Genomic DNA, 13,477 nt, shown 5'->3' on the forward strand with positions numbered 1-13,477 from the left:
CCATTGTTAGCATGATTTGTGAGACTGGGGTTCTGCTAGTTATTTTTAGCAGCCCCTTCCTCTATCTCTCTCTTTTACACACACTCTCTCCCTCCCTCTACAGGCAGTTTACTGCGGCCCTGGCTGACCTGCACGAAGCGGCCAAGCTGTGCCCCAACAACCGGGAGATCCGCCGCCTGTTGGCGCGCGTGGAGGAGGAGTGTAAACAGATGCAGCGCACCCAGATCAAACCCCAGGGGGCGCTGTCCAGCCAGGCCCTGCCTGGCCACGACTCAGACCAGGAACAGGAAGTGGAGGGGGGGGGGGAGGAGTCTTCAGAGCAGCAGAGTCTAGGCAGGGGATTGGACAGCCAAAGCCAGAGCACGCTTGGCCTGAAGGAGGTGGATGAGGAGGAGGAGGTGGCATTGCAGCATGATAGGAGAGCAGAGCCTTGGCCTCAGAACATCTACTCCCTCAACAGAACCCTGCCTGACTCCCTCAGCCTGGCTCAGCAGAGCCAGGGTCAGAACCACAGCACCACCAGGCCTGGGTCTCCTCCAGGCAGGCAAAAGCAACGCTACCCCCGAGAGCCCCTGACCCAGCAGGGCCTGGTTCTACAGCCCACCAAACAAGCCCAGATCGTCAAAACCAACCAGCACATGAGCTCCCTGCAGTCTGGGGGCGGGGGTGGAGGACGCTCTGGGGGCAAGTCCCAGTCTCAGTACGCCCCCTCCAGCCCCCTACCCAGCCGACACATGTCCAGCGCGCTCAAGCCCGGGCCAGGCATCGACATAAGCCCTCTACTGCCCCCCGCTGATGAGCCTGTGTACGGCGAGCGCCTGTCCATGGCTGTCCCCCACGGTATGAGCCACCACTGTGACAGTGAGAGCCTGCACTCCTCCCAGGCCTCCTACTCCTCCTTTAGCTCCAAGGGCCAGGAGCGCCTCTCTGCCCACTCTGTATCCTCCCTGGATGGGCTGAGCTCAGGCCCAGGGGGCCATGGTCACCAGGACGGAGGCCAGGAGCTGAGGAGGGAGCCAGGGGGCAGCAGCGTTGTGTCTGGGCCTGGGTCCCAGGGAGGAGGCAGCAGCATCAGAGTATCCAGCTCCACCAGCAGCCTGGCCTCCAGCAGCAGCCTCTCAGACAGCGGTAAACTGCAAGGCCCGGACGTGCGCACCAAGACCACCGCCACAGACAAGGCCAAGCAGGCCGGAGCCACCGGCGACTATAAACCAAGGCCCTTCATGGGCGTCATGGACAAGACGGCGCGCTTTCTGCAGCAGCAGCAGCAACAGCAACAACAACAGCAGCAGATTCAGCAGCTGCAGCACCAAGGCCTCCAGAGCCACCCGGGTCTGCAGCCCACAGGCCGCAGCTGGCAGAGTCACTCCTCTGAGGGATTAGTGTGCCACACCATAACTGGCATGGGTCTGCAGGCGGTGAACTGCGAGGTGCCCTACGCCAAACCAGGGAGCACTTACCAGGAGCAGCAGCAGCACAAAGCTCCACCTCAGGGCGCCATGGGGAGCCTGCAGAACGGCATGCACTCCAAGGAATTTGTGGAGAAGTTCTGCCAAGCGGCCACCTGTTACAAGGAATCCAAGCCAGCGATCGCCATGGCACACGCTTACGCAGACAGCAAACCCAAGCAGCCCAGCTTAGCCCGAGATAATCCCGCCATCCACGTAGCTTCGATGAAACCAAAGCGATCGTTTATAGAGTCAAATGTGTAGAGATATTTATCCTCTTTCTACTCGCACACATCAAAAAAAAAAAAAAAAAAAAACATTAAACGGAGGGATTGCTTAAGTTTTTACCAGCCCATCAAAGAAATGGTGTTTTAAGTTGAAACTTTTTTTAAGAAGTATGCAAACTATGTTTGTCCCCCCCCCCCTCCCAATATGGACCACATGCAGGCAGCATTATGATTGGTCTAGATTCTATCTTTCCTCCTAGTGCATCATTTGGCTGTTTGCTTCTGTTACAGGACAACATGCTCCCTCTCTCGTTCAGCCAAGCTGAAGACGTTGCACTGAGACAGTCATTGGGCGTGTTCTGATAGACAACAGTGACAGCACTTCAAGTGCTTATACAACATGTTATATTACAGTATGATTCTATCACTGAACTATTCAGATTTCAAGTTTAAGACAGTGTGGATTTAAACTGTGTTCATCACATCAATGGTGCTGATGGAAGTGGGAAAGTTGAGATATATATAGAGGGGAGATTTAAGGATTGGTTTGAGATGGGCATTCCTGTGTTCTAAGAAGGATGTTGTAGATCCTCACTTGCGTGTATATATACAGTAAATATGTATTTTTCCTTCTTACGAGTGAAGGTCTGTCAGTGTATTGACTTGTTCAAATGTGTATTTTGAGTTTTATTTTATGCACAATTTGGTTCAGATGGTGTTTAAAAGTTCTAAAAATGTATTTGTTTATATGTTTGTACATTCTATAAATCGGCCAATAACGTTAAAACTAAATCCTCTCTGTATCTGCTTGTTGTTGCTGTCTAGGTTAATTTATTTACAGCGCCTATGGCTTGGTTAATTGTAAAAGCAATATATTTTATATAGTTATTTTTGCACAGCTACTAAGACATTTTACGATTTCAATAATAAGCTCTGTCGAAATTATATTGGTTTAAGTGCATGCCACAATCGCAGTTTATAATAAAGATAAAAAGAAATCTATAAAGAAAAACGGTTTTGGGGCTCGGGGGGCCATCCATTCTATTTTAATATGTATGTTACTTGCAGTTGTTGCCATGTCCTTCAGTATTGTGAGCTGTATTCTCCGTTACCACAAGCTGTAATAGAACATTACTGCCATAGCCACCGTGGGGAAATAAAGTCCCAGTGAAAACACACAGGCCTGCTGCCTCTCATTGTACAGTCGGGCACTGGTGAAGGAAGAGGCATAATACATCATTAATACATTCACATCTCATTTATTGTGCATTTAGGGGAAACATAAATAGGAATATGCTTCAAAATAGAGCTGTTCAATAGGCTACAGATCATTGATTTCAATACCTCTATAACTCAGTTTAATATGCTTGTTGAAATGCTGTGTAATCCATGTTGATTATTATTCTGCTACTTATTCTACTGCACAAATAAGGCCTACTTTGATACAGGCACAAGTTATTCCAGTTTAGCTTCCAACAAAATCCTGTTTCACATTTTCAAACTGCAATGTTTAGTAACGTATATGATAAAGCATTTTACTCATGCATTGATAAGTGCAATCATTTCATCAGTAGTATATAAGACAGCGGTTACACTTGGTATTAACATGAGACTTTCGGTACCTGAACGTCACAATCAGATCACCATTTGATTGCAGTGCAGGAAGGTGGTCAGGAAAATCTGATCAGTCAGTTCACAGCTTGTCTTTTGATTGTCCACACCCGTCTGAAAATGTGGACACAAACTGAATAGACCTGTTAATATACCAGGTGTAACCCCGGCCTAAAATCACAGATTCTCAGTCGTCACAACTGTCTTGCTATGGCTGGATTCTGAAATGTAGAAGAAATGACTCATTTGCAGCATCCCTCACTGACTGGCCCTCCAGCGACCAATGGCCATCTTCAGAGTTCTGTTGGGCGTGATCAGCGTGGTTTGTAAAGGTAGGTTCGTCATGGGACTGGAGCGGTTCTTAGCGCCGATCCAACTTTGAATCGCCTCTCTCTCGTAGGAATAGCCATCTATTCATTAAATGTGAATATTAAAGGAGGTTTCAGTGAAGGCCAGCTGTCTGCAGTGATTAATAAGCACATTGAGTACAGTATGCTCATACAGTATGGTCCTTATGTAGAGGTTAGCTTCAACTTTTAGCCCTTCCACCCCTCACCTGCAGCAATGACGGGGTCTCTCATCACTTCTCTGGTGATGGGGCACAGGAACTCATCTGGGGAACCCGAGCCGGTCAACTCTGCCTTCAGGGCCTCAATCTTCCTCAGGACTCGACCACGAAGACCAAACGACTCTGAAACAACAACATTAAAAGAATTTTAAAAAAACTCATTCAAAACTGTGGGGTCTTTAATAATAATAGTTTAGATAGATACTTTATTGATCCCCGAGGGGAAATTAAGGCATTACAGCAGTTTACATCACAACAACAAAATAAAGTGACAATAGAATAAAACTAAAATAGACATCTGAAACATTATATACAGTAAGAACAGTCCAGTGTGATTTAACATCTCCCAGCCGGACTCTGAGCACCCCGATTGAGCCAGCCGGAGGAGGAGTTGTACAGTCTTTTTGCGGCAGGCAGAAAAGATCTCTTATAGTGCTCCTTAGACCAACGTGGTTGTAGTAATCTGTTGCTAAAGGAGCTTCTCTGCTCTGCCACAGTGTCATGTAGCAGAGCAGAGAAGCTCCTTTAGCAACAAACTACAACAGTTTGTCAAGAGTACAGTAAATGGCACCTTTACCTAACTGAAAATAGCATGTGTGAGGACTGGTGAGTGGCAATGCCCATGCGTGTCAAAGTGCTGTCACAGACAGCCCTTCATTACGGTCTGGGTCTAGAGACACACAGCCATGAAGGTGACAGCATCCACTGTTCAACAGAATGTATGTTTCAACTGGGCTTCCCTGATAAGAGGGAGAGATGCATAAACCTGCTTGGCCTCTCCCTCATCCATCTTCACACAGACAGAGGGGAAAGAATGATTCACAACATCTAGAAGGGTTTAACGCTCTGCTTCTCAAAAGCAGGCAAGGTAAAGCCATCCCGGAGGATTTCCTGGAGCTGTCATGTAAATGTTTCTTGTTCCAGGAGGAAAAGAGCCAGCCACATAGCAGATGTGCCACTGCTATCACTTGACACGCAGCAAAGCAACCACTCAAAACTTACTAGGCTCACTACATAAGTTCTTATGAACCCTAAAGTTACACCATGGAATAGAAGAATGACGTCCTGGAAGCCACCAATGCCATCTTTGAGAGCACTCTCTCCCTGGCATGGTGATGCCGGCTGCCACTGTGCCACCTGTCTTCTACAGACAACGTAACAACAGTAGTCTATAGTGGCTGATTCTGTGGAACAACACTGAGCTGCAGGTTCATCTCAGGCTCTTCCTCAGGGCCCAGGATGTAATAAGGGACAACACAATCAACCTCCCCCGATTCAAAACAAGAAGTAGTGATCTCTTTCAATCAGAACCTCTCCCTGTCAAGCGCCAGCGTGTTCATTTGGAATGCGCTGGTAATCAGTATGCTGCCATCGCCGGCTGGCTTTGCGCTCAAGGGAAACACACACTCACCCACAGACACTCAAACAGATGTGTAAGCACTCACTCTCACACACACACACACACACACACGATCGAATCCATGCCGCCATGCATCACTGAGATTATGGCACCAGGTTATGATGACTTCAGCGCCTTGGTAAATGTAATTAATAAACCAGCACCTGCAATCACGTAGAGGGGCCCCATGGGACAATGTTGAGAAAACTAACTGTGATTAGACGACAACACGGTGCAGACACAGAAGTAGAGATCGAGCACTGCAATCACAAATACTTCAATACTTACTGTGGGTGGGGTTCATCGAGATTCTTACTAAGCCTCTACAGAGAATGGTGAGTGAGAGAATGTATGTGAGGAACTTTTTTCACTCTTAAGCTTCATGAATATTTCATGGAGTAACATGGGGAATCTAATTTATTTCAATGTGTACAGTATACAGTCCACTGTATTTTCAGAGAATGATACAGTTGGTAAGTGACAATGCAGAGAACGAGAGAGACTTTGTGGCACAAACTGCTCTGTGCAGCCCACACCTTGGAGTAACATATGGTGCTTTTGCTGAGCTGAATAATTTCTTATCTGAATTTATCACAATCATGTTGAGTCCAGATGGAGACCTAGAGAAAATACTTTTCTTTCCAGCATTGTTGAGGATTGCCGTGTGCCAAAGGTAAATTTAAGACCCTGGTCCAGGCAAAATCCACAAATCCCATTTTCGGGGAGATTATTTTTCTGACATCTAAGGTCATCTGATAGGATATGGTCTCCAGCAAATTATATAAGCAAGTAATATTGGACTCAAAGGGAATTTTGGAGGTAGTAATGTTACAGCTTGTTGGACCAAAAAGCTGATTACCATTTTCAAAGCATTGACAGGAGATTACGTAAAAGCCCTGGTAGCATTCATTCCAATAGAAACGCATCATAACGCAAGATAAACAGTAAAGCCGATGGGTATTCCTGTGCCCTTTCATTGTGAGAGGAGATGTCCAACCTGCGTGAGATGTTTGTGTTTTGAATGTCATGCCCTGACTAATGCTCAGGTGTGTGTTTGTGTGTTTTGAGTGTGCATGTGTGTACACATTGTGTGTGTTCTGAATGCCACTTACCGATGCCCAGCTCCACAGCCAGGGTCTCCTGGCTCAGGCGTATCAGTTCAGACCCGTCTATGTTGTTGAGCTTGAAGGTGCTGACCAGCTCCTCCAGCCCCTCCTCCCTTAGCCAGGCAGAGACTTCCTCCTCTGACCACTCACTCAGCAGCAGCGGCCTGGAGCGACCCGACTGCATCCTTCCTGTGGAACACACAAACAACAGAACAGGAAAGGAGGAGGAAGTCCTTTCCCCATGTGCCTCCTTCACCCCCCCCCCCCCGCCCACCCACCCACACACACCCCAGTCTCCTGCACAATACTACTTATCTGATCCCAACAAACACTTTCCACACATTCCACACAAAGCCCTCGCTCACTCAGTGTACAGATAGCAAACAACCACTTCTTCTCACATCTGGAGATAAAAGACAGGCCAGCAGTGCTTCTCCCTGACACGCTCACCCAGCTTCACATTCAGGTTTTTATCAACAGTGCTTTAATCATGTTTTCACGTCCTGGGAATATTTATCACCACCTCCTCCTCCTCCTCGGTTGTGTTTTCTTAGCCTTTACAGGCACACTGCTCATCAGAGACAACCTTGATGTGACATTGTCTGAGCGGCTATCATTTCTCCTGTATCTGGAAGAGCGAGCGGTTGTGCTGCTGTGCTAGCTAATGACGCCACGGTGCACCTCATGCTTTACATCTCCCATCATTAGGCAGCTGACTCCCCCCTCTTTCTCCCTCGGTGTTATCCTCATCACTCACAATTACTTTCTTGTCTATCTAGGCCTCCCTAAAAAAAAATACTAAAATAAAATCCCCCCTCCAATAAACATACTTGGAACATACGGTATTAATGTTCTACTCCTCAGTGGAAAAGCAGCAGCACTATCAGGAGAGACATACCAGAATATATATATATATATATATATATATATATATAAATATACGCACTGTACACTTCTATCAGGAGAGACATACCAGAGCACCATTAACCAGTACAGTAACAGTCCACGTCAAGTCTGCATATACAGTATACACACACATATATATATATACACATACATATATATATATATATATATATATATATATATATATATATATATATAAATATACGCACTGTACACTTCTATCAGGAGAGGTTACACTCATGGAGATATACAGTACCTAGGCCTCTTCATCATCATCATCATCATCATCTCCTCCCACTTAGCAAGTCATCATAGTTTATTTTATGGACTCTGGTTGAGGCCCCCGGACATGTGATCTACAGTATTAGTTGTCTCTGTACCGGGAGTCCAGTAAAAATAAAGGCGCTGCTCCTGTCCCATATATTTAAGTGAAAGAACATAAAGTATATGGATATTATCAGGGCATTTTATAATGGTTGGAGCCACTACAGTAGGTCTCTTACCTTCACATGGAGAGGTACTTGATGCAGCTAGAAAACACAAGAGGGACAAATTAATCCTTAAAGCATGTTTAACACATTGTAATCTATCCGTTACTTGTGCTCAAGCTCAAGCAACATACTGTTAAAACACCATAGGGTGCCACAAGTACCGGGAAGTCAAGGGAAATAATACACCAAGGAGAATAAAATGTCAGATATAATGGTTGCCATTCTTGAACAGGTGACATGGAAGGAGCTGGATAGGGGCTATATACCATGCAGCGTTCTCACACAGCGACATCCCAGAGAAAATGAGAACGGACATGATCAAAGAGGAATGTGTTTATAGCAGAGAGGGAGAGAGAGAGAGAGCTTGGAATTTGCTCTGTCAACATGACTACTCGCAGATGGGAATCCCCTGTGAAGACTGTGGGCCTCCTGATGTCTGATACCCCAGCTGGATTTTGGAGCAGCGCTGCCTTTATATATTGTGTTATGAGCATTATTTTTCATATTTGCCTTTAGAGCAACACAGCCTGATTCCTGCTCCCTCAGAGGCTAGTGGAGGCCCTCTGGGACGTAGCTGCCCAGCTGCCCTAACTACTGTCAATCAGCCCTGCTCCTCTCCCCACAGTAAGCCCACTGTTTCTGAAGCCTTTCACAGGAGCCTCTCCCTCTGGGCCCACAGTTCCAATACACTCCTCAGGTAGTCGTCAAAGATGTAAAGTTTACAGTGCCAACCCGGTAACTCTGCCTACCCAGGGTTACTGTACCTACCCAGGGTTACTGTACCTACCCTGGCCCCTGTCTCCATCCCAATCTCCCAGCCTCCAGACTTTGACAGTCTTGTCCATGGAGCCAGTGGCCATCAGTGGCTTGGTTGGGGAAAAGGCACAGGCTGTCACATACCTAAAAGAGGGAGGGAGGGAGAGAGGGAGGGAGGGAGAGGTGGGGGGCGGACAGGAATTCAGAATATCTGATGCTAATACAGTGAGTTGTATAACAGCAGGGGGTAACAGGCAGGTCATGTACCTATCATGCTGGTTCAAAGAGTGAAGGAGGACTCCCTGGTCCTACAAAGGAAGAATAAACACACATTGACTAACAGGAATTTCTGGTATGTCCAGTGTTTACAGTGTGTCCAGACTATGATTTGTGGAAGAGCAACAAACTAGGAAGACCTGCAGTACACACAACACAGAAATGTACTTACTGCGTTGTACACTGCGACTGTTTTATCCACTGAGCTGTTGGAAGACAGGAAATATTCATACACTTAATTACAGAATCATCTTTAATGAAAAGTAAACAGGTAGGCCTATATACTCAAACTCTACATAATAGGAAGAGATTTTCAAAACAACTGTAGCCGACTGTTTAATGTAAAAGGCAGGCTTGAAGCAAAATATTTCTAACCACACAGACACATAGCAGCAGATGTGTGAGATTCAACAAGGCAGAATGTAACAGCATGGATCCCCCTAGTGGCCAAATAGGGAAACAGCAAGATGAGGAAAACACTTTGTTTCTACTGGAGTATTTATGAGGGTTGTCATTCAGTATTCATAGCCTACGCGAGAGACGAATTTGGGTAGAAAACATTGCAACATATAGTATGTTTAATAAAATGCTGAGCAAGATTGAATAATGTAAACCCTGTTTATACAGGGGTCTAACAAGTAGAAGAGCAGGCATGGTGGAGGGACTTACCCAGAGACGATCAGCTCAGCATCAGAGGAGAAAGCACAGGAGAGCACAGGGGACAACTGGTCAGTCAGTGTGTGGAGCAGCTCCATCTTACAACCTAGGGACCAATAACACACACACATGGTTTTAGAGACCTCAGCACACACCCCACTGTCTGGATCTGTCCCACTGGCTAACCCCTGGCTCTTTGACCCCACAGCTGGAACCCCACAGCTGGAACACTGACCATAGTCACAGTTAGGGTTAGATTATTCTGACCACAACTAGAGCATTACAGACAGACAGTGAGTTCTCTCTCCTACGTCTGACTACCCCCTGGACCGCTAAACACTAACCGTAGCCAAAAGGTCAGAAGTAACAACCACCCCAGCACTCTGATCACAAGTAGAGAACACCCCCTGGAGATCTGAGAATTCAGCCCCAGGTCATCCCTGTACTTTGATCACAAGTACAGTACAGCTGAAACAACAGGCTAGTCAGTCACCACTATACAGGTCCTGTGCTCCTCTGTGGCTCAGTTGGTAGAGCGTGGCGCTAACAATGCTTAGGTCGTGGGTTTGATTCCTGCTGGGACCATATATACTGAAATGTATGCACTCACTGCAATGTAAGTCGCTATGGATAAAAGCGTCAGGTAAATGGCATGTATTATAAACAGCGCTCTGGACACTGACCTTTTCATAGGAATATCTTATAAGAAGGTAGACCATATACTATTTCACTGGCCTGCATTTCTATTAGGTAACAGTCATTTATGTGTCTGTTGATGCACACGCTGTTCAAAAACACACCTCTACAAACCGAAGGGAACACCAGTCTGTCATCTTATCTCGATTTCTTTCCCCCCTGGTGATTCATTCAGAATCTCTAATTACCTTATTTTAATTGGGCCTTTACAGGCTGGAGCAACACATACTCAGAGTAAATTAGAATGAGAAGAGATAACCATATTCCTAACACACAAACAACACAATACAGGGAAGGAAACAACTTGGCTAAAGCATGTTCAAATGTACCATGCAGGTTATCCCGGGACAAAAGAGAGCAGAACAATTATGAGTATTACAATTCCAGCCATGCAGCTAAGCCCATCTGCAAAAGACAATTTCCTCTGTACGTGGGACAATAACAACCCGTTCTGCAGACTCTTGAGTGACATGTGCTGCTCTATGGCTTTATTCCCTGTGCACCCCCGTCAGCACGCTGCTCTAAGACAAAGGCACCACAACAGCCCCCAGAGGAGCACTGCTCAGGACGCACAGCATCACACCCAGGAAACTGCCGTTTCCACAGCAACAGAGACAGCTTAGCCATTTGACCTGCATGGAAACTGAAAAAACCCCGCAAAAAACACAGCAGTAGAATCTGTGGAACCTTGGAAAGGAAAATAGACAAGCTCATTGTGGCTGTTTTAGACTCAATTCTGGCTGTAGTTTGGTCAGCTTACCTTCCATTATCCGTTTCTTGTACAGTAATGGCTTTGGATTGTGGAACCACTGTACTCTGTCACTGAATGGGAAGCTTAATATTAAATCAGATACTGAATTCACTATGGACAGCTACTGTATGAGCACAGAGCCAAATATTCTGTAATGAATTACCTACAGTAGACCAACAATGTCTGGAAACACAAATGTATACTTTACTTTGAGAGCCCTAACACACACACATTGTTACTGTAAATCTGATATGACTGAAAGCAATCTATTTTTAATGAGAATCACTGTAGCACTGAACCAGTACTATATGTTCTACAGGGCACACTAATGCAATTATTCTATCCAGCTCTGAGAATTGAAGGTTGAGGATGTTGTGCTGCATACCTATGGGGGGTGGCGGGGGGGGTGGGGGGACAGCCTACCTGCTCCTCCATGCCAGGAGACAATCCATATCTTCAGCTGGCTGTCCTGACCACAGGAGGCCAATCGAAAGTGCAATGAACAGCCCTCTGTGGAGCAGTGGAACAAAACCAGCACATTCACTCCCCATCACAGTAATCATGTTTGCTGAGACTCAAGCCAGGCTATTCCCCTGATAGTCATAATTATAACAATAAAAGACATTGGAAAAGGAAGTAAACATTGGTTATGGGAATATCGTTTCAAGTGTTTGGCTGCAGTGACAATACTTTCCAGGCAATTTATTTGTAGTGTGTTTTGAAATTCCTCACAACCATCGAATTACATGGAGGGACGTGACAATAGGAATGATGATGTTTAAGATTGATGTCAGCTTACCGTTTGAAAATGCATGCCAAGAATGGTTTGAACAATAGTGACAATTAAACATCCTAAAGCCCTAGGAAAGTTACAGGATGGATTTTAATAATGGAGTTTCTAAATATAGCAACTTTTAGAAAAGTCTGAAAGAGCTAGAAGGTAATCCAAGATACATAACTACATACAGTACTTACAGTACTATTGTCAGTCATACACTCAAAGGAACAAGGGATTAGACTGCCCCATGCACACACACCAACACAACACTGAACAGAAGAGACTGAGTCCTGGGTGCCTGGAGATTACTAAAGGGGATCAGGTGTGATGAGCTGGCAGGGAAGGGGCGTGGCCTGGGGCTGTTGGGAATGTGGAGGGGAGTCACATGTCTCTTCATATCACAGTTTTTACTATGTATGCCTTTTTTCAGTTTACACATCATACTCTTGACATATTCCTCTCCAGGTCAAATACAGTTGTGATTGAGCCACATTCAAATCACCAAGGAATACTTACTCCATTGACATACAGTACACACAAATGATTCATGTTAGCGTCTAAGATCAAAACACCATTATTTTTGGTATTCTCATCCTAGGAATGTAGGAACATATTGTGATGAAGGTAAATATGACATGTTTTCAACGTACCAATCTTATACTGGGGTGAAAAGTGGCAGCAGTTTACCCCCAGGTCGTGGGCATCCTTCTCAGCATGGAGCGGGTTCATGTCCCCGTCCCAGACTCTGATGTCTCCATAGGTGCTTCCTGTTACAAATATCTGGCCACACGGAGAGAAGCAGCACGCCACCACTGTGGCTTCTGTCACTGCTCCACATCTGGGAAGTTGAATGGTGGATTATTGTGGGTTGAGACTTGTTTTGATATTCAACTTATTGCCTGTTGCTAACAGTTTAACCATTGTGAAGATGAACCTAGAGTTTTTGTTTAGGTGGGGGGGACAGCACATGGCAGGCATAGCCTAATAAACCAATATGAATGATTAGATATGATGAACAGGATAATCACTGAATCTATAAATATATGCTACAGAATTATCACAACAGATCCACAGACAGGCCAAGGATATCATCTATACATTCAACATCCATTACTGTACTTAGGCCTATAATGAAAATGTCTATTACTGTATGTTGATTATTTCACTTAATCTCTGGGGACGTCAGGGGCAATACAATTTAGAGGTTGTCTTGTGATCTACAGTACCTGCGTAATTTCTTTGAGTGGAAATCCCAAAGGGCCACAGTTCCATCAGATGCCCCAGACATCAGAAGGGAGGAGTCGGCAGAGAGAGCGCAGACCCTGACAGGACTGCGTCCTGGGTGTTCTAACGTTGCCGCTATATCACCCGTTATCATACTCCAAATAATAACTGTACCATCCGTAGAACAGGTTACCAAGTGTTTGCCACAGTTACTGAAACGGCAGCAGTGAACTCCATACCCGTGCCCCGAGAGAGGCGAAAAGGGAAGCTCCGAGAAGTCATTGGTGTCATAAATGCGTAACGTCTTGTCCCCTGAGGATGTCGCCAGTAGTGTAGGGGAGAACGCACACCAATTTACATCATCTCGATGGTCTTGAAGGGTGCACACTAACGACACCATTTTGTCACGGTATATATACCCTGTAAATAGAACAGTTGACAATCTTATACACAAGGTGGCGCAACACCCTAGCATTATGGCCACGCAAATTAAGGCTACATTTGTGTCTGTCTATGTAAGAAGAGGACGGGTAAAACCCACTACAACTATCACATTAATCATTACGGGCTATTCGAATATGGT

The 13,477-nt window shown here is 45.6% G+C and overlaps 2 protein-coding genes across 2 annotated transcripts in view; one reads left to right on the plus strand and one right to left on the minus strand.

Moving 5' to 3' along the window:
• tanc1b (tetratricopeptide repeat, ankyrin repeat and coiled-coil containing 1b) overlaps positions 1-2,853 on the plus strand; it is a 101,483-nt gene extending 98,630 nt beyond the window's left edge. The window contains exon 26 of the mRNA XM_083681645.1: positions 104-2,853. Coding sequence (XP_083537771.1) covers positions 104-1,712 — 1,609 coding nt within the window. The 3' untranslated portion in view covers positions 1,713-2,853. The remainder of the gene's footprint in view (positions 1-103) is intronic.
• LOC310812895 (WD repeat, SAM and U-box domain-containing protein 1) lies at positions 2,561-13,294 on the minus strand (the record flags this gene model as incomplete). Its single annotated transcript, XM_083681648.1, has 11 exons — positions 2,561-3,696; positions 3,843-3,977; positions 6,366-6,548; positions 7,769-7,795; positions 8,544-8,656; positions 8,780-8,820; positions 8,961-8,994; positions 9,458-9,551; positions 11,316-11,402; positions 12,321-12,508; positions 12,897-13,294. 11 exons carry the CDS (start codon positions 13,292-13,294, stop codon positions 3,545-3,547), a joined length of 1,452 nt encoding a protein of 483 aa, XP_083537774.1. The 3' UTR covers positions 2,561-3,544.
• Positions 13,295-13,477: the final 183 nt, after the last annotated feature.

Source organism: Argentina silus, assembly GCF_951799395.1.
Source record: "Argentina silus genome assembly, chromosome: 12".
Classification (NCBI taxonomy): Eukaryota; Metazoa; Chordata; class Actinopteri; order Argentiniformes; family Argentinidae; genus Argentina; species Argentina silus.